Source organism: Lagenorhynchus albirostris, chromosome X (genome assembly GCF_949774975.1).
Source record: "Lagenorhynchus albirostris chromosome X, mLagAlb1.1, whole genome shotgun sequence".
NCBI classification, from domain to species: Eukaryota; Metazoa; Chordata; class Mammalia; order Artiodactyla; family Delphinidae; genus Lagenorhynchus; species Lagenorhynchus albirostris.
Genome location: NC_083116.1, coordinates 100,046,160 through 100,068,705, shown reverse-complemented (window position 1 = coordinate 100,068,705; position 22,546 = coordinate 100,046,160). Strand labels below are relative to the sequence as shown.

General features: G+C 35.8%; 1 protein-coding gene across 1 annotated transcript in view; it reads left to right on the top strand.

The window, feature by feature from the left end:
* CFAP47 (cilia and flagella associated protein 47) overlaps nucleotides 1-21,993 on the top strand; it is a 509,799-nt gene extending 487,806 nt beyond the window's left edge. Inside the window, 3 exon segments of the mRNA XM_060137366.1 lie at nucleotides 2,132-2,303; nucleotides 15,470-15,638; nucleotides 21,877-21,993. Coding sequence (XP_059993349.1) covers nucleotides 2,132-2,303; nucleotides 15,470-15,638; nucleotides 21,877-21,993 — 458 coding nt within the window.
* The last annotated feature ends 553 nt before the right edge of the window (nucleotides 21,994-22,546 follow it).

Below are 22,546 nucleotides of genomic sequence, written 5' to 3'. Positions count from 1 at the left end.
GAATTTTCCTCCTATATTTGTTACAGTAGTCCCAAGAACTGTTGACCTGTAACTTTGAAATTACAAACTGTATTAAGAGCAGCTACATTTATTTAGATATTTTTTTAGAAATGTGCAATTACTCTCTTAAAGTTATGAGCTATGTTTGTCATGAGTGATTAATTTTATACAACAATCAGATGATAATTAATTTACACTGGCCTCACTGATTTAGCTCTTATCAACCATGTCCACATAAAAGTACTATACAGATTCTCTTCCACTTAGCAAAAGGCATGTTTTTAACTTGATAATATGACTTTTCAAGTAAAATGCAGAGACTCTATTATGATAGCTTTAAGACACGATACAGAATGTCAGTTTACGATTTTGTACAACCCAATTCTGTCCCTCTCCCTTAGGTGCTAGTATCAACATATTCAAGTTACAGGTAAGGGGGATATGTGTAGTTTGAAAAAATTATGTGTAGTTTGAAAAAAATTCCTAGTTGCCTCACCCCCTGTCCCTTGCAGATAATCATCTCTGTTTTTTGTACCAGTGGGTTTTCTTATGATTGGAATTATGACATCCATAGAGACGATTCCCCACAAGGGGTTCAATGCTTCTGAAACTAAATTTAGCTTCTCGTTTCCTATCTTGATTCTAACACAGCCATTCCCATAAAGGCTTCAATAATTAAGCAGAAACAGATGCAAATCTCAACTACATACAGTATTTACTTTGAAAAATATGTCATTTGAATGCAGTGGAAATTTCATCTCTCACTAAACACTCTAAAATTCTTAAATACTGCTTCTCTGTATGGAATGCTGCTTCCTATACATTTCCATATCCTGTCCCCAAAACAAATAGACACATTAAAGTAGACATGTTGATTTTGCTACAACAAAGAATGGTTATTGATAGGAACAACAGTTGCCGATTTTGTCAACAGGATGAGAACTAGCAATTCAGGAGGTCAGAGATTTATTTTTACACGTGGAAAAAAAAAAAGATCTTGTAAGGGTGTGGGTCAGTCAGTTATTTTACATTAATAAGGTTTGCTGAGTAATCATTAAATGTGACTCAGGCTTGTTACAGCCAAGCTATTTTTCAGAGTTCTGTGGCAGAAATTATAATCAGTTACTTCTGAAAGGTGGTCTGGTTTCTGTTAGGATTGCTTAGAGGTGGCTGTCAGTTCTGTGAATCCAAGGATCGCGTTTACCTTTACACACTAGAGACAGACTTTAGAAATTAGCTCAGCTGTGGACCAGGTCAGGTCATGGTTCCCTGGAGCTCTCTTCCATGATCTATGTGCAACAAACTTCTTGATTTGCAAGTTGGGCTCCTTAGACGGACATGGAGCATAAATATAATAAATGCTTGTGCTTCTCTTCTACATGCCAGTCTTGAATTTAAGATATTTTTCACATGTACCTAACAAAACCCTGCTATAATTAACTTTCCTCTGGTAACCTACTGGGTAAGAAAATACAGTTAACCATATTGTCTATAATAACCCAAGACTAATGAAGAACTCTCTCTTGTATTAAACTTTACCAGGGAATTCCCTGGTGGTCCAGTAGTTAGGACTCCACATTTTCACTGCTGAGGGCACAGGTTCAATCCCTGGTCCGGGAATTAAGATCCCGCAAGCCATGCAATGTGGGCAAAAAATAAAATATACCAGTGTTTGAAAATCCTGCCCTAATAGACTGGGATGCAGTTTTAATATTGTTTGAACTTAATTCAAATCGTTCTTTATAAATTACAAGTCTATAGGCTTTTAATATATTTTTTATAGAGAGCATGTCATTATTTTTATTTTATAGTAAATATTGATTTTTAGTTTCCACTTGGCTATTTCTTGTTTCATAAGTCTGAATTTTAAGGATTTAAGATAGTGGAATTTAAGGATGATGGGTGCATGTATTTTTTTTTTATGTTCATTCATTTATTTACCTTTTAACAAAAGCATACTGAGTACTATTATATATCTGGTAATGCAATAGGTATTATGAACACAAAGCTAAATAACATATACCATCTTCCTCCCTCTAAATACTTGTGCATGATTAATGCTGACATAATTGATTTTCAACCTATACATATTTAATCGAATTAAAATGCATTTTAATCTTAATTTTCTTAGATATACCTGTAAAACGTGAATTTGAATATGAAATTCAATTTGAATCTGAAGCTGTGAAGGCTAATTTGGAATCCTGTGTGGCTTTATATTACATTAAAAAATCTTATAATATCAAGGCTGAAAGGGTAACATTGGTCTTCAGTCTGATATTTGCACCAAAGAAACCACTGAGGTAAACCTGCTTTCACCCCTATTTTCTTTCTTTTTTTTCTTTTTTTTTTTGCAGTACGCAGGCCTCCCACTGTTGCATCCTCTCCCGTTGCGGAGCACAGGCTCCAGATGCGCAGGCTCAGCGGCCATGGCTCACGGGCCCAGCCGCTCCGCGGCATGTGGGATCTTCCCGGACCGGGGCACGAACCCGTGTCCCCTGCATTGGCAGGCGGACTCTCAACCACTGTGCCACCAGGGAAGCCTGTACATGACTCTTTTTGAATTATGGTTTTCTCAGGGTATATGCCCAGTAGCGGGATTGCTGGGTCGTATGGTAGTTCTATTTTTAGTTTTTTAAGGAACCTCCATACTGTTCTCCATAGTGGTTGTATCAATTTACATTCTGATCAACAGTGAAAGAGGGTTCCTTTTTCTCCACACCCTCTCCAGCATTTATTGTTTGTAGATGTTTTGATGATGGCCATTCTGACTGGTGTGAGGTGATACCTCATTATAGTTTTGATTTGCATTTCTCTAATGACTAGTGATGTTGAGCATCCTTTCATGTGTTTGCTGGCAATCTGTATATCTTCTTTGGAGAAATGTCTATTGAGGTTTTCTGCACATTTTTGGATTCAGTTGTCTCTGTTTTTGATATTGAGCTGCATGAGCTGCTTGTAAATTTTGGAGATTAATCCTTTGTCAGTTGCTTAATTGGCAAATCATTTCTCCCATTCTGAGGGTTGTCTTTTCGTCTTGTTTATGGTTTCCTTTGCTGTGCAAAAGCTTTTAAGTTTCATTAGGTCGAATTTGTTTATTTGTATTTCCATTTCTCTAGGAAGTGGGTCAAAAAGGATCTTGCAGTGATGTATGTCATAGAGTGTTCTGCCTATGTTTTCCTCTAAGAGTTTGATAGTGTCTGGCCTTACATTTAGGACTTTACTCCATTTTGAGTTTATTTTTGTGTATGGTGTTAGGGAGTGTTCTAATTTCATTCTTTTACATGTAGCTGTCCAGCTTTTCCTAGCACCACTTATCGAAGAGGCTGTCTTTTCTCCATTGTATATTCTTGCCTCCTTTATCAAAAATAAGGTGACCATATGTGCGTGGGTTTATCTCTGGGCTTCCTATCCTGTTCCATTGATCTATATCTCTGTTTTGGTGCCACTACAATATTGTCTTGATTACTGTAGATTTGTAGTATAGTCTGAAGACAGGGAGCCTGATTCCTTCCACTCCATTTTTCTTTCTTAAGATTTCTTTGGCTATTCGGAGTCTTTTGTGTTTCCATACAAATTGGGAAATTTTTTTGTTCTAGTTCTGTGAAAAATGCCATTGGTCGTTTGATAGGGATTGCACTGAATCTGTAGTATAGTCATTTCCACAATGTTGATTCTTCCAATCTAACAACATGGTATATCTCTCCATCTGTTTGCACCGTCTTTAATTTCTTTCATCAGTGTCTTATAATTTTCTGCATACAGGTCTTTTGTCTCCTTAGGTAGGTATGTTCCTAGGTATTTCATTCTTTTTGCTGCAATGGTAAATGGGAGTGTTTCCTTAACTTCTCTTTCAGATTTTTCATCATTAGTGTATAGGAACGCAAGAGATTTCTGTGCATTAATTTTGTATCCTGCTACTGTACCAAATTCATTGATTAGCTCTAGTAGTTTTCTGGTAGCATCTTTAGGATTCTCTATGTATAGTATCATGTCATCTACAAACAGTGACAGCTTTACTTCTTCTTTTCTGATTTGGATTCCTTTTATTTCTTTTTCTTCTCTGATTGCTGTGGCTAAAACTTCCAAAACTATGTTGAATAATAGTGGTGAGAGCAGACAACCTTGTCTTTTTCCTGATCTTAGAGGAAATGATTTGAGTTTTTCACCGTTGAGAACAATGTTGGCTGTGGGTTTGTCATATATGGCCTTTATTATATTGAGGTAAGTTCTCTCTATGCCTACTTTCTGGAAGGTTTTTATCATAAATGGGTGTTGAATTTTGTCGGAAACTTTTTCTGCATCTATTGAGATAACCATATGGCTTTATCCTTCAATTTGTTAATATGGTGTATCACGTTGATTGATTTGCATATATTGGAGGATCCTTGTATTCCTGAGATAAACCTCACTTGATCATGGTGTATGATCCTTTTAATGTGCTGTTGGATTCTGTTTGCTAGTATTTTGTTGAGGATTTTTGCATCTATGTTCATCAGTGATACTGGCCTGTAGTTTTCTTTCTTTGTGACATCTTTGTCTGGTTTTGGTATCAGGGTGATGGTGGCCTTGTAGAATGAGTTTGGGCGTGTTCCTCCCTCTGCTATATTTTGGAAGAGTTTGGAAAGGATAGATGTTAGCTCTTCTCTAAATGTTTGACAGAATTCACCTGTGGAGCCATCTGTTCCTGGGCTTTTGTTTGTTGGAAAATTTTTAATCACAGTCTCAATTTCAGTGCTTGCGATTGGTCTGTTTATGTTTTCTGTTTCTTTCTGGTTCAGTCTTGGAAGGTTGTGCTTTTCTAAGAATGTGTCCATTTCTTCCAGGTTGTCCATTTTATTGGCATATAGTTGCTTGTCGTAATCTCTCATGATCCTTTTTATCTCTGCAGTGTCAGTTGTTACTTCTCCCTTTTCATTTCTAATTCTATTGATTTGAGTCTTCTCCCTTTTTTTACTGATGAGTCTGGCTAATGGTTTATCAATTGTGTGTATCTTCTCAAAGAACCAGCTTTTAGTTCTATTGATCTTTACTATTGTTTCCTTCATTCCTTTTTCATTTATTTCTGATCTGATCTTTATGATTTCTTTCCTTCTACTAACTTTGGGGTTTTTTTGTTCTTCCTTCTCTGATTGCTTTAGGTGTAAGGTTCGATTGTTTATTTGAGATGTTTCTTGTTTCCTGAGGTAGGATTGTATTGCTATAAACTTCCCTCTTAGAAGTGCTTTGGCTGCATCCTGTAGGGTTGGGTCATTGTGTTTTCATTGTCATTTGCTTCTAGGTATTTTTTGATTTCCTCTTTGATTTCTTCAGTGATCTCTTGATAACTTAGTAATGTATTGTTTAGCCTCCACAATATCTAGTCTCATAGCACTGTGGTCCAAAAAGATACTTAGTATGATTTCAATTTTCTTAAATTTACTAAGGATTGATTTGTGACCCAAGATATGATCTATCCTGGAGAATGTTCCATGAGCACTTGAGAAGAAAGTGTATTCTGTTGTTTTTGCATGGAATGTCCTGTAAATATGAATTAAGTCCATCTTGTTTAATGTGTCATTTAAAGCTTGTGTCTCCTTATTTATTTTCATTTTGGATGATCTGTCCATTGGTGAAAGTGGGGTGTTAAAGTCCCCTACTATGGTTGTGTTTCTGTCGATTTCCCCTTTTATGGCTGTTATCATTTGCCTTATGTATTGAGGTACTCCTATGTTGGGTGCGTAAATATTTACAATTGTTATATCTTCTTCTTGGATTGATCCCTTGATCATTATGTAGTGTCCTTCTTTGTCTCTTCTAATAGTGTTTATTTTAAAGTCAATTTTGTCTGATATGAGAATTGCTACCCCAGCTATCTTTTCATATCCACTTGCAAGGAATGTCTTTTTCCATTCCCTCATTTTCAGTCTGTATGTGTCCCTAGGTCTAAAGTGGTTCTCTTGTAGACAGCATATATACGGGTCTTGTTTTTGTATCCACTCAGCCAGTCTGTGTCTTTTGGTTGGAGCATTTAATCCATTTACATTTAAGGTAGTTATCGATATGTATGTTACTATTACCATTTTCTTAATATTTTTGCATTTGTTACTGTAGGTCTTTTCCTTCTCTTGTGTATCCTGCTTAGGGAAGTTCCTTAACATTTGTTGTAAAGCTGGTTTGGTGGTACTGAATTCTTTTAGCTTTTGCTTGTCTGTAAAGGTTTTAATTTTTCCATCGAATCTGAATGAGATCCATGCTGGGTAGAGTAACCTTGGATGTAGGTTTTTTCCTTTCATCACTTTAAATATGTTTGCCACTCCCTTCTGTTTTGCAGAATTACTGCTGAAAGATCAGCTGTTAACCTTATGAGGATTCCCTTGTATGTTTTTTGTTGTTTATGCCTTACTGCTTTTAATATTTTTTCTTTGTGTTTAATTTTTGATAGTTTGATTAATATGTGTCTTGGAATGTTTCTCCTTGGATTTATCCTGTATGGGACTCTCTGTGCTTCCTGGACTTAATTGACTATTTCCTTTCCCATATTAGGGAAGTTTTCAACTATAATCTCTTCAAATATTTTCTCAGTCCCTTTCTTTTTCTCTTGTTTTGGGACCCATATAATTCGAATGTTGGTGCATTTAATGTTGTCCCAGAGGTCTGTGAGACTATCCTCAATTATTTTCATTATTTTTTCTTTTTTCTGCTCTGCAGTAGTTATTACCACTCTTTTGTCTTCCAGGTCACTTATCCATTCTTCTGCCTCAGTTATTCTGCCATTAATTCCTTGTAGAGAGTTTTTAATTTCATTTATTGTGTTGTTCATCATTGTTTGTTTGCTGTTTAGTTCTTCTAGGTCCTTGTTAAACGTTTCTTGTATTTTCTCTATTCTATTTCCAAGATTTTGGATCATCTTTACTATCATTACTCTGAATTCTTTTTCAGGTAGACTGCCTATTTCTTCTTCATTTGTTAGGTCTGGTGGGTTTTTGCCTAGCTACTTTATCTGCTGTATGTTTCTCTGTCTTCTCATTTTGATTAACTTACTGTGTGTGGGGTCTCCTTTTCACCACCAGCTTGTTCATAGTCCCCGTTGTTTTTGGTGTCTGCTCCCAGTGGGTAAGGGTGGTTCAGTGGGTTGTGTAGGCTTCCTGGTGGAGGGGACTGGTGCCTGTATTCTGGTGGATGAGCTGGATCTTGTCTTTCTGGTGGGCAGGACCGCATCTGGTGGTGTGTTTTGGGGTGTCTGTGACCGTATTATGATTTTAGGCAGCCTCTCTGTTAATGGATGGGCTTGTGTTCCTGTCTTGCTAGTTGTTTGGCATAGGGTGTCCAGCACTGTAGCTTGCTGGTCATTGAGGGAAACTGGGTCTACCGTTGAGATGGAGATCTCTGGGAGAGCGTTCACCGTTTGATATCACATGGAGCTAGGACATCTCTGGTGGACCAATGTCCTGAACTTGGGTCTCCTACCTCAGAGGCACAGGCCTGACACCCGGCCGGAGCACTAACACTCTGCCAGCCACATGGCTCAGAAGAAAAGGGAGAAAAAGTGACAGAAAGAAATAAAGAAAAAGGTAAAGTTATTAAAATATTTTTTTAATTATTAAAAATTTAAAAATTACAAAGTAATAAAAAAAAAGGAAAAGAAAGAAAGAAGAGATCAACCAAACCAAAAAACAAATCCACCAATGATAACAAGTGCTGAAAACTATACTAAAAAAAAAAACAAACAATAAACAACAGACAGAACCATTGGACAAATGGTAAAAGCAAAGCAATGCAAACAAAATGACACACAGAAGCCTACGCATACACACTCACAAAAAGAGAAAAAGGAGAAAATAAACCTATATATCTATATATATATATATATATATATAAAAAAGGAAGAGAACAACCGAATCAATAAACAAATCTACCAATGATAATAAACTGTAAGTACTAAACTAAGATAAGCATAAGACTAGACAGAAATTAGATGCAGAAAGCAAACACCAAGTCTACAGTTGCTCCCAAAGTCCACCACCTCAATTTTGGGATGATTCATTGTTTATTCAGGTATTCCACAGATGCAGGGTACATGAAGTTGATTGTGGAGATTTAATCCGCTGCTCCTGAGGCTGCTGGTAGAAATTTCCCTTTCTCGTTCGCACAGCTCCTGGGGTTCAGCTTTGAATTTGGCCCCTCTTCTGCATGGAGATTGCCTGAGGGCGTCTGTTCCCTCCCCAGACAGGACAGGGTTAAAGTAGCAGCTGATTTGTTTTTCTCATCTGGCTTATTTCACTTAGCATAATGCCCTCCAGGTTCATCCATGTTGTCCCTAATGTCCCAAGACTTCCTTCTTTTTTATGGCTAAATAATATTCCATTCTGTGTATATACCAGATTTCTTTATCCATTCAACTGTAGACAGACACTTAGATTATTTCCATATCTTAGCTTTTGTGACTAATGCTACAATAACATGGGAATGCAGATATATCTTTGAGATACTGATTTCATTTCCTTTAGATATACAATCCAGAAGTAGGATTGTTGGATCATATGGTAATTCAACTTTAGCTTTTTGAGGAAACTTCGTACAGTTTTCCACAATGGCTGTTCCAATTTTAAATCCCACCAACAGTGTTCAGTAGTTTTCTTTTTTTCCACATTCATGCCAGCACTTATTTTTTGACTCTTTGAACAGGTGTGAGGTGATGACCCACTGTGGTTTCAATTTGCATTTCCCTGATGATCAGTGATGTTGAGCAGCTTTTCATATACTTGTTGGCCATTTGTCTGTCTTCTTTAGAAAAATATCTATTGAGGTCCTGTGCCCATTTTTTAATAGGGTTATTTGTGGGTTTTCTTGCTATTGAGTTGTATGAGTTCCTTATGTATTTTAGATATTACCCCCCTATCAGATATATGGTATGCAAATATTTTCTCCCAGTCCAGAGGTTGCCTTTTCATTGGGTGATTTTTTTTTCCTTTGCTGTGCAGAAAAATTTTAGTGTGATATAGTCCTACTTCTTTATTTTTGCTTTTGTTGCCAGTGCTTTTGATGTTATATCCAAAAATTCATTTCTAAGACTAAGGTGAAGGATCTTTTCCCTTGTTTTCCTCTGAAATTTTTACTTTTGATTTATACAGGGTTTAGGTCTTATGTTTATATCTTTAATCCATTTTGAGTTGATTTTTGTTAGTGGTATATGATAGGGGTCCAATTTTATTTTTTTGTATATGGTTATACCACTTTCCTAGCACCATTTATTAAAGAGACTATCCTTTCCCCATTGTGTATTTTCAGCAACTTTGTCGAAGATTAGTTGACTGTATATGTGTGCATTTATCCCCAGGCTCTCTGTTCTGTTCCATTGGTCTATATGTCTGTCTTTATTCCTGTATCATTCCATATTGATTACTGCAGATCTGGAATAAATTTTGAAGTTACTAAGTATGAGGCCTCTAGCTTTGTTTTTATTTCTCAAGATTGTTTTGGCCATTCAGAATCCTTTAAGATTGCATATGCATTTTACAATTTTTTTTATTATTTCTTCAAAAAATGCCATTGGGATTTTGGTGGGGATTGCATTGAATCTGTAGATTGCTTTGGATAGTATGGACGTTTTAACGATATTGATTCTTCCTGTCCATGAATATGGAGATATCTTTCCATTTATTTATGTCTTCTCTAATTCCTTTCATCCTTGTCTGTTAGTTTTCAATGTACAGATCTTAAAATTCTTGGTTAAATCTATGTCTAAGTACAGTTGACCCTTGAACAATATGGGAGTTAGGGGTACTGACCTTCCAGCAGTCAACAGTCAGCCTTCCCTATATGTGACTCCACACCAACAGATTTGAACCAATTACAGATCGTGTAGTACCGTAGTATATGTATTTTTAAAAATTCATGTATAAGTGGACCTATGCAGTTCAAACTTGTGTTGTTCAGGGGTCAACTCTATTCTTTTTCATGCTATTTTAAATAGGATTTTTTTTTTCATTTCTTTTTTTAAATAGTTCATTGTTAGTATATAGTAATGCAACTGATTTTTGTATGTTGATTTTGTATCCTGCAACTTTACTGAATTCATTTATTAGTTATAACAGTTTTTCCTGGAATCATTCTACAAATAAAATCATGTCATCTGCTAACAGAGATAATGATCTCAGAGGAAAAGCTTTTGTTTTTTCAACATTGAGGATGATATTAGCTGTGGACTTTGTATATGGGCCTCTATTATGTTGAACTAATTTTCTTCTATTCCTAGATTGTTGAGGTTTTTTTTTTTATCATAAAAGGGTGTTGAATTTTGTCAAATTATTTTCTGCATGTCCTGAGATGATCATGTGTTTTTTATCCTTCATTCTGTTAAAGTGGTTTATCATATTAATTGATTTTCTTATGTGGAACCTTCCTTGCATCCTATGGTTAAATCCTATTTGGACATGGTGTATGATCCTATTAATGTGCCATTGAATTCAATTTGATAGCATTTGTTGAGGATTTTTTGCATCTATATTCATCAAGGATATTGGCTGGTAGTTTTCTTTTTTTGTGGTGTCTTTCTGGCTTTGGCATCAGGATAAATTATACTTGGAAGTATTTGGAAGTATTCCCTCCTTTTCAATATTTTGGAAGAGTTTAAGATGGATTAATGTTAATTCTTCTTTAAATATTTGGTAGAATTCACCATCTGTTCCTGGGCTTTTCTTTGTTGGGAGGATTTTGATTACTGATTCAATGTGCTTAATATTTAGAGATCTGTTCAGATTTTCTGTTTATTCATGATTCTGTCTCGGTAGATTACATTTTGGGGGGAATTTATTCATTTCTTCTAGGTTATACAATTTTTTGATATATAATTGTTCACAACAGTCTCTTATGATCATTTTTATTTCTGGGGCATCAATTGTAATGTGTCCTTTTTCATTTATGATTTTATATATTTGTCTTCTCTTTTTTTCTTAATTAGGTAATTTTGTTGATTTTGTTCTTTTCAAAAAACAAACTCTTAGTTTCACTCTTAGTTGATTTTTTTCTATTGTCTCTTTGATTTATTTCTGCTCTACTCTTTATTATTTCCTTCTTTCTGCTAACTTTGGGTTGAGTTTTTCTTCTTTTTCTAGTTTCTTGAGGTATAGAGTTAGGTTGTTTATTTGAGTTCTTTCTTTCTTTTTTTTTTTTTTAATGTAGGCATTTATCACTATAAACTTCCCTCTTAGTACTACTTTTGCTGCATTCCACAAGCAATGTTGTGTTTTCATTTTCGTTTGTCTCAAGATATTTTCTAACATCTTTTTGACTTCTTCTTTGGTTCATTGGTAGTTCAAGATTTCATTTTTTTTTTTAATTAAAATTTGATTTTTTAATTTCCACATATTTGTGTATTTCCAATTTTCCTTCTGCTATTGATATCTAGTTTCATTCCACTGTGGTGGAAAAAGACAACTGGTAGGATTTCAGTCTTCTTAAATTTGTTTAGACTTGATTTGTGACCTAACATACAGTCTGTCCTTGAGAATGTTCCACGTGCCCCTGAGAGGAATGTAAATGCTGTTGCTGTTGAGTGGAATACTCTGCGTATATTTGTTAGAACCATTTGTCTATAGCATTGTTCCTGTCTTCTTTTTTCTTATTGATCTTCTTTCTCGGTTTTCTATCCATTATTGGAAATGGGATTTTGAAATCTCCTATTATTATTCTATTGCTTTCTATTTCTCCTTTCATTTCTGTTAATCTTTGGTACATATATTTAGATACTCTATTGTGGGGCATATGTATAGCTATAATATGTATAATCGTTATATCATTCTGTCAAGTTGATCTGATATAAGGTCCTTCTTTGTCTTCTCTGACAGTTTTTTATTAAGTCTGCTTTGCCTAATATAAGTAAGGCCATCCATGTTCTTTTGTTTACCATTTGCCATCTTTCTTCCCTTTAAAACTTTCAGCTTATGTGTATTTTTAAACCCAAAGTTAGTCTCTTATAGACAGCATATACTTGAATCTTGTTTTTTATCCTATCAGCTACTGTCTCTTTTGAGTGGGGAGTTTGATTTATATTTAAAGTAATTATTGATAGGGAAGGACTTAGCATTGTCATTTTGTTGTTTTCTGTATGTCTTATAGCTCTTTTGTCCATCTTTTCTTCTCTTGCTGTCTTCCTTTATGTTGTATTGATTTTTTTTCTAGTGACATGCTTTGATTCCTTTCTCATTTTCTTTTGGGTATCTTCTGTAGGTGTTTTCTTTGTGGCTACCATAGGGCTTACATAAAACACCTCATAAGTTTAACAATCCATTTTAAGCTGATAACTTGACTTCAGTTGCATACAAAAATCTGTACACTTTGTTAGTGATGTACAAATTACATATTTTATATTGTGTATCCATTAATATATTTTATAATTATAGTTATTTTTATACTTTTGTTTTTTAACTTTTATGCCACAATTAAAAGTGATTTATGTGCCACTGTTACACTATTGAGTTTTGTATATTTTTCTATATATTTACCTTTACCAGTGAGCTTTATACTTTCGAATGCTTTTGTGTGGCTGTTTGGCATCTTTTCATTTCAACTTGAAGGACTCCCTTTAGCATGCCTTGTAAGGCAGGTCTAATGGTGATTAGCTCCCTCAGCTTTTTTTTGTCAGGGAAAGTATCTACTTCATTTTTGAAGGATGTTTTTTCTGGTTATAGTGTTTCTGTTTAGCAGTTTGTTTTTTATCACTTTAAATATATCATCCCTCTCATTTCAGGCTTACAAGGTTTCTGCTGAGAAATCTGCTGAGAGTCTTACAAGGATTCCCTTGTATGTGATAAGTTATTTTTCTCTTGCTATTTCCAAATTCTCTTTCTGGCTTTGTTGACATTTTGATTATGCATCTCATTGTGGAGTTATTTGGTTTCATCCTGTTTAGAGCCTTTTGAACTTAATGAATCTGATGTCCATTTCCTTCCCCAGATTTGGGAAGTTTTTGGCCATTATTTCTTTAAATAAGCTTTCTGCCTCTATTTTTCTCTTTTCCTTTTGAGACTCATAATGTGTATATTGGTCCTCTTGATATTGTTGTGTAAGTCCCTTAGATTTTCTTCACTCTATTTTATTTATTTTTCTTTTTGCTCCTCTGACTGGATAATTTCACATGACTTTTCTTCAAATTCTCTGATTACTTTTGCTTGATCAAATCTGTTGACCCTCTAGTGAATTTTTCATTTCAGTGAATTTTTCAGCTACATTCCTCAGCTCCAAAATTTGTTTGGTCTTTTTTTATATTTTCTATCTCTTTGTTGAAATTCTCACTTTGTTCATGCATTGTTTTCCTGATATTGTTGAACATCTTCATGACAGTTATTTTGAATAATTTGTCAAGTAATTCCTGTACCTCCATTTCTTCATGGTGTGTTTCTGGAGACTTATTTTGTTTCTTTAACAGGGTAATTTTTTTCTGTTTCTTCATTTTCTTTTTAACTTTGTGTTGGTATCTACACATTTGAAAAAATAGCTACCTCTCCCATTCTTTACAGACTGGCTTTATACAGGGAAAGATCTTCACCAAGCAGTGCAACTAGAGACTCTGGGGGCCTCTCAGATCTTTTCTGTGAATATGTCTTTCTGATCTTGTGTGTGAAGATCACTAATTAGAGGGGCTTGCCAGCTTCTATTTTCTCAGGAGTTTGTAATCTCTTGCTCTCTCTGGTGTCTGTCTTCTGTAGTGTGAGTACTCTGAAATAGCACACTGCCCAGATCTTTTTTTCAGTAGCCTCTAGGCATCTAGAGTTTGTCATGTTCTCTCAGTTCCATAAGACAAGCAAGACAGAAATCAGAACCTTAAGCAGCCCACTGAAAAGCCAGAAATTTGGATGCATGTTCCTCTCTTCTTTTTCTGCACTTATGGAGAGCCTTCTGAGCTATATCAGTTTCTGTCTGCCATACCATGAAACCTCTGTAGAACCAGTACCCTGCCCAGCTCTTTTTTGTTCTCAGAAACTACCGTGCTTCTGGAGTGTGTCAGGTCTCATCAATACTTCAAGATAGGCAAGACGGAAGCCAGTCCCCCAGCAGCCCCACACCTCCAATATCCAGATGTTGGACGTCTGGTCCACTCTTCTCTTTTCTTCACCTGGGAGAAGTGAGACCTGAGAATTCCCTCCTAATCCTGTGGTACTGTGCTCAGGAGGGAGAGCTTGTGGTGACTGCATCCACAGATTTTCCTAATAGCTTCAGAGCAGCTGATTTTGCACTCACCTGGAGGGCAGAAGCCTCTTAACTGGTTTCAGAATTTCTCACAATGGAAATTGGCCTGCATATTTTTGAATCAGTATCTCCATGGAACTGATCTGGGGCTTCCTATTCTGCCATCTTCCTGACATCACCCCTCTGGATATTCTGTTTTATACATCTCTTATTTATCGGATCATGCATCATTGCCTAGCACTGGTAATAAAATGTTTTAAAACGATAACAATCATAATGACTATATTAATATTAATTAGTCCTTGTCAGGTACTTTCCATGTGCCAAGAAAGATAATAATCTTTATGGGTATTATTAATTTAACAGAATGAAAACTGAGGTTCAAAAAGACTAAGCAAGTTGCCTGAAGTCATGCTCCCAGGTAGAGCTAAGATTCCAGTCTAAGCCATCTGTATCCATAGTCCACTTTCTCAGACCACCTACTATGATACTCAATACACATTTACTGAAAGGATCAGTGAGTCCCAACCTGAATCTCCCATCTGCTCTTCTATGTTTCACTGTTGGATCTTTTCTAGGAAACTGTTCTTTACCTTCTGCCTGTATCTCCCCTGTCAGTTTGGATTTTAAAATCCTCACAACCTCCCATGTACTGTGCCTCTCTCCTGCTTTCTTCTACCAAGAAGTTCCTCAAATTCTTTCACAGTCTTCATCTCAAATGTAATCTACCTTGACTTCAAGATGGTCACTTGAATCTTAAATGTCACTCAGTTCACTTCAGATCATAGCAGCTCATCTTCAGGCCCAAGAATCTTTAATGAACCTGTAAAGTACTTATGTCTTACTTAGCAGGTGGAAAACTGAAGGAGAGTGAGCAAATGTCACATTGGAATAATAGTAAAAACAAAGGCTTTATGATAGCTGCTGTGGTCAGGCATTTTAGATATTAATTTATTTAAAAATAATTGAATTTTCATTTGTTATTCAGTTATTATAGGGACAGCATTTTATTCTTTGTACACTATAAATATAAAATGTGATTGAAAATATCTTTAAGATTCCATTTTTGTCACCCTGCAAAGAATGACACTTTTCGGTAATTTAAAAAATGCCTCCTCACTATTATTCTGTAAGCATTCCATAAAGTAACAAGTATCAGACTCACAGCTGCATAACAGCATTAATGTTTAACTGTAGTCCTATGCAACAGGATATAAACCAAGCCCTACCCATCAAGTTCTCATAAAGAGAACAGGGTAATGATACAATTTTAAAGGTTGATATTATATTTTTGTTCCAGAAATCCCGAGCCATTCACGGCATACTTCCTACCTGGCAGTGATCCTGAGTTTTTTGTAACACCTCAGGTTGGAGAACTTCTTCCTTTTGACACTGAAGGAACTCTAATCGTTGTGGGTTTTAAACCCAAAATGTACAGCAGGAAATACAAAGCAACGTTAGCAATACAGGTGAGTTCTACAAAGGCAGTAGTCAAGAATGTTTGATGTCACAAAAGTCATTAAATGACTTTGGGAGAAAAGGTTTCACCCAATGATCACAGATAAAGAATAGCAACATTATCTTGTAAAAGTCAACATATTTCAACTGCTCTGTATTGTTTTAACTTCCTTTTGGTCAATAAAGAAATTTTAAATGTGAAGTATAGCCAAAAATATTGTTATCACCAGTGAAAATAGGAAATTATTTCTCTTCCATATTAAGGAATTGTGGAAGAGATAAATAATGACTGTAAAGTGATTTGTATAGTCACATATTATTTTCTGTAATAACCTATTCAAAGACTTTAGGTGATTTGTGATAGAGATTTTGAAACCTTTGATTAAGGGATAAGATGTTGTCAAAATGTTAAAGTCTAAAATGAAGAAAATTAAATAGAAGATAAATTTTATCTTGAATTGAAAAAAAAAAAACGATGTGAAATGGGCCATTAATGTAAAATAATGTTAAAGTGATCATTTTATTAAAAGTTAAGGTAAATACAATTCTGAAAATTTATCCGGTAAGCAACACTTCTCCATAAAATTTCCCACATATATGCCACTAGGAACATTTTGGCTAAAGATAACTTTCAAGTTATTTCTGAAAAGATGCCTATTGCCACTGTCTGTTTTCAGTAGCACAGGCACAAGGGACTTGTAGTCTTGTTTTGAGACACAACTACTGATCCCAAAGTGTCTACTAGACTTCTGAATCAGACATTAATTAAGCAGCACCATTGGCAGAAAAATGTGTTGTTACTGTTTTAATGAATAGAGAAAAATGTTGGATATTGCTTGAGAAAATTATTTTTATTTTTCATCTTAGAGTCCTTACAACCCAGGTAATAAAAATATAAAGCCTCTGGAGACTTGCTGCACATAACCCACTCCTGTGTTAGTATTTGATTTTAAATGATCATGTTGATGTATTTCCTTCTTTTTTTTTTTTTTTACATCTTTATTGGAGTATAATTGCTTTACAATGGTGTCTCAGTTTCTGCTTTATAACAAAGTGAATCAGTCACATATATACATATGTTCCCATATCTCTTCCCTCTTGCGTCTCCCTCCCTCCCACCCTCCCTATCCCACCCCTCCAGGTGGTCACAAAGCACCGAGCTGATCTCCCTGTGCTATGCGGCTGCTTCCCACTAGCTATCTACCTTACGTTTGGTAGTGTATATATGTCCATGCCACTCTCTCACTTTGTCACAGCTTACCCTTCCCCCTCCCCATATCCTGAAGTCCATTCTCTAGTAGGTCTGTGTCTTTATTCCTGTCTTACCCCTAGGTTCTTCAAGACATGTTTTTTTTCTTAAATTCCATATATATGTGTTAGCATACGGTATTTGTCTTTCTCTTTCTGACTTACTTCACTCTGTATGAAAGACTCTAGGTCCATCCACCTCACTACGAATAACTCAGTTTCGTTCCTTTAAGAAAAAGAAATCTTAACCTCTACTTTACACCATAAGCAAAAATTAACTCCAGATAAATTGTGGACCTCAATGTGAAAAATAAAACAAACAATGCAATCAAAAAATAGGCAGAAGATCTAAATAGACATTTTCCCAAAGAAGGCATACAGATGGCCAACGACACATAGAGAGATGCCCAATATCAGTAATTATTAGAGAAATGTAAATCAAAACCACAGTGAGATATCACCTCAAACCACTCAGAATGGCCATCATCAAATGTCTGCAAATATTAAGTGCTGGAGGCATTGTGAAGGAAAGGAAACCCTCATACACTGTTGGTGGAAATGTAAATGTAAATTGGTGCAGCCACTATGGAGAACAATAGGGAGATTCCTTAAAAAACTAAAAAAAGAGTTTCCATATAAGTCAGTAATCCCACTCCTGCGCATATATCTGGAAAAGATGAAAACTCTAATTTGAAAAGATACATGCACCCCAATGTTCATAGTAGCACTAGTTACAATAGCCAAGACAAGGAAACAAGCCAAGTGCCCATCTACAGATGATTGGCTTAAGAGTATGTGGTATACATATATAATGTGTATGTGTGTGTGTGTGTGTGTGTGTGTGTGTGTGTGTGTGTGTGTGTGTGTATATATATAATGAAATATTACTCAGCCATAAAAAAGAATGAAATATTGCCATTTGCAGCAACATGGATGTTCCTAGAGAATATTTTACTTTGTGAAGTAAGTCAGAGAAAGACATACCACATGGTATAACTTACATGTGAAATCTAAAAAATAGTACAAATGCATCTACATACAAAGCAGAAGTGGACAGATACAAACTACTATACATAAAACATAAGCAACAAGGATTTATTGTAGAGCACAGGAAATTATATTCAATATCTTATAATAACCTATAATGGAATATATTCAGAAAACAATCACTGAATCACTATGCTGTATACCTGAAACTATCACTATAGTGATAGTTTTGTATCATAGATAGTATTGTAAATCAACTATACTTCAATTTAAAAAAATCAAAGGGCACCACATCAATTCAGAGACTAGAGCAGTTACATGAGGAGTAGGGGGAGTAACCAGATAAAGAGCTAACAGTGTCCACAAACTTCTTTCTTATCTCTAGAGAACACAGAACATGCTGTTGATTTTTGTAGCTTCATATTTTAAAAGAAGTCTGAAAAAGTATTAAAAGATTTTACTTGGAGTTTCTTACTTGAGGATCTCAATTTGCTCATTAGTATGTGAATTTTCTGAAGAACGGAATCTAAGAGTTTTCTGAGATTCTGAAAGTTCCATATGGAGCTGACACTGTACATTTTAAAAAATACATATGCTGATTTGGAATTTGTGAATGTTGGCCAAGTATCTATCAATTCACTTATGTGTTTATGCCCTTACTTAATAAACACATGCTGAGTACTACTCCAAGCTAGGTTCTGTACTGAGCCTTGAGATAAAAAAACAAATGAGCACTGGTCAGACCTTCCTGCAAGTGCTCCCTGACTGGTGGGGAAGACAGGTGTAAATAGGTAGTTTCCAGACCACATGGAAAATGCTGTGATTGAGACCTTGGTGTAGAAAGACAGAGGTGGGGACCTGGCTGGGGAGTAAGAAAAGGCTTCACAGAAGACATTACATTTGACCAGGATATTAATGGAGTTGTTGTCTTCTGGGTATAGAAGGAGAGTGTGGCCTCTCAGACTGGGAGGAGGGACATGTGCCAAAGCCTAAAAATGTGACAGTACATAGCATGTCCAGGAGTAAGCAATGGTTGGAGCTCAGGATTAATGGGCTGGGGATTAATAGAAAATGTGGGAACAAATGTTGGTGGGAACACATTCTCAGCTAAGGGACTACATAGAGTAAAGGGGTAGGAAGATGGGTAAATAAAGGACATTTATATTGAAATGGCCAGTTAGCAGGTGAATATATGCATATGGAACTCAGAACATGGGTTTGCTTCTGATAATTTTGTGACTTATTGGTATGAGTCAAAAGGAAAGCATGATAATGTTTATAGTAAGCTTATAAAAGCAGTGGTTCTCAAATCCTAGTATGCATTAGAATTGTCTTAGTTGATTGCTAAAAATGCAGTTACAAGGTTCACTCTCCTCCATTCTGATTCATTATTTGGGGCTAAATGCAAGAATCTACATTTTAACGTGTGTTTAGGTGCTTCTAATGTTCACACGTTAAGACAAAATATACAGTAAGAGAAGAGGGCCATGGTTATGACTCTGAAAAACAAACATTTAAAAAGTAGCAAGCAGAGAGAAGAGGCAGTGGTGTAAACTAAGAAGTTGGTTAAAGAGAGGAATATCTAGATCCTGATCCTGATGTTGGGTACAGCAGTCCCGGGTCTTGTCCCCACTGAGCCAAACAACCACATAGCAAGGATAGTTCCTGGAGAACAGACTGGGCAACATGGGGTATTTACCCTGGGAAGGAAAGAGTTAAGCTGGGATTGTGAGGAGCCTCCTTGTAAACAAAACACATGGTTCAAACATACAATCAGGAAGAAAAAAAAATTGTCATTCACTTAAGATTTTTCTTGTAACCTAAATCAATATTGTAAGGGTTTGTTTGTGACAACTTCTTTTAGTCTTATTTCTAGAGATGTCTTCATTTTGCCCTTACTCTCAATTTACACTTTCTCTAGGCATAGATTTCTGGGTTCATAACTATTTTTCCCCTCAGCACTTTGCAGTTATTACCCTATCTTCTATGACTTTTCTTGTTGATGAGAAATCTGTTCTATGTCAAGTTTACCTGAAAGGTAAACTGACTTTCCTTTTTAGCTTTTAAGGTTTTTTTCTTTCATTCTTGATTTCCTGAAAATTTCTCTATTATGTATCTAGCAATCGGTCTATTATGTTATTTTATTATTGTTGTTATTATTATTGTTATTATTCTGCTTGGTACTCAAAGTGTGCTATCATTTTGAATACTTATATCTCTCTTCCATGTCAGAAAATTCTCAACTAATATCTTATCAAATATTCCTTCTCTTCCTTGCCTGCATTTTCTGTATTCTGGAAAGAGATCCCAAGAGCTTAGGGCCTGAAGCTTAAGTGTAAAGGATCTCAATCGATCTTGTGGGAATATTAACAGCTTGTACATATATTTTACCTTTTTTATCTCTTTGCTGTGTGGTAGATGAAGTGTTCAGTGCTATCTTCCAAGTCAGTAATAGTCTTTTCAGGGGTGTTCTGTTTAGAGTTTATCCTGTCTATTGATTTTATTGTTTATTTTGATGATGTTTTTTATTTCTTATATTTCGATTAGTTTTTTTATATTCACCTTTTAAATATATGTAGTTTCTCGTTTGATGTTTTCTTGTTCATTCCTTAATAAGATTTTATCTTTGAGTATCATAGCAGTGTTTACTATAAAGCATTTGTCAAAATATTCCATAAAGTTAATATCATGAGGAGATAATTCCTGTTGTGATGTTTATCTTATTGATTGTCTTTCTTAGCATTAGGTTTCTTCATGCATTTTAGAATGGTGGATCACAGGCTTATCTAAGGGGAATATGTATTTTTTTGCTTTGCATTGTTTTCTTTTTCTTTCACTTTCCGGGGCTGTTTCCTCTCTGACAAGGAGTTATGAGGCTCCTTCCAGGAATGTCCTGGTGCCCTCAGTTGACAAGTAGCTCTCATAATGAAGGCTTGGGCCTCCTCCCTGGTAGGGATATGAAAGATATACAGGACTGATTAGTGAACCTCAGGCAGCTCGAGCTTCCATTGCCTGCAGCTCTGAGCAGCAGTTACCAGTATTTTTTCACCCTACTTTTAGAAATCATAGCCCCTGGATTTAAGCAGTGAAGCCAACTCCTTTTCTCCATTTCACATGGATGATCTCTAGTCCTTCTTATCCCAAAGAGGTAAATTTGCATCTCCCACTGCCTGCTTTGGAATATAGACCATCAGCTCCATTAAGCACTCCAGCTTTCTATATTGTCTTTTGTGTACGAAAATGCTTATTTTGTCTAAGTCTCTTTGATTCTGTATTTTTATATTGCTAAGTTTTTAGAGCCAAAGGGTATACATCAAAGAAGCAACAGAGTGCCTTTTTCCTAGTGTCTCTGGGTTAATTTTTAACTACAAATTTTATTAGAATGTTGGAAATATAATTAATAAAGGAAATCCAATCACTTTCAAGTAGAAATAGCTATGGAGTTTCTAGAGGTTTAATTATATAGATTATAATCAGTTACTAAAGTTTTTTTTTTTTTTTTCCTCTGTTTCAGGAAGTACTTAGCTTTGAAAGACTTATGTAAAACTTTGCAATTCAGTCAACTAGTGAGGGATATTGGAACTGGTTCTTTCTCATCAGCTATCACTGAAAAGAACCTTGGTGTCTACAGTTTAGGATTAGATAAGTAATTTCTATGCTTTTTTTCTGTCAGAGTTACTGTAGTCTCAGTGAATACATATCAGATTGTTGGATCTTTATATGTTTACTTATTAATTAACATGTTCCTGAGCAAAACTCTGAAGTTCTCTCTGTTTTTAAGCCTTAAAATATGGTGTCTTATACAGTTTTCAAATGAAGGCCTTATCTTTTTAAAATTATATCTACAAGGAAAGGATTCTTTCCTCTTACAAGAAGCACTTTACTGAAATGAAACATTAGCCAATGGTTTCATTTGTAAGGCAGTATCTTTATATTGACTGGTTAACAATTAATTACTCAAGTGAAAACTAAGAATATATTAGTGGATTGTTAATTCACTCCTCTGGATCTCAGCTGAGAAGTTTCCCTAATACATCTCAGGTTACTGACCACATGAATCCCATGTCTCCAGGCAGCCAGCAGGGCCCTGCTCCCTTTGTGTTCCCATCTGCTAAGATTTCAAGGGGATGAGTCTTACTTAGCTTGTCTGTTACTGATCTTGCACCATGATCTGGCTGAGGACGTTACCCCCTCTTCTCCAATGCTTCTTTTTCCCTTCTCTGCGTAGATTAGATCTTTCTCCAGTGTTCAAGCTGTATTCACACTCTGCACCCTGACTCAGCCAGGTACACGTTAGACCTGAAGCTTTCTCACGGCTCCTGCTTCTCTCTCTTACCTTTGCCAATGACTGTCCTTTCCTGTTTCTCTCCATCATGCCAGCCCTGAAGATAGGCATTTGGCAATTTATGTCCTATGCTCCTATCTTACGTTGCATCCCAAAGAGGGAAATCTTTATATGGTATGTGATAGGAGGTAGTTTATTTGGGCGTTGATCACAGAAAGCACCATTAGGGGAAGAAGATAGTGAGATGATATGTGGAAGGGGGGGAACCCAAAAGAGGGTGAGTTATTAACAGGTTTGTTCTGTGTCCAAATGGATATCACTTCTCCTCAGGATCTCTGAAGTCCAAGGTAGATCATGCCTCAGAGTAATCCCCCTTCTTTCTCAGAGCCAAGTGGGGTC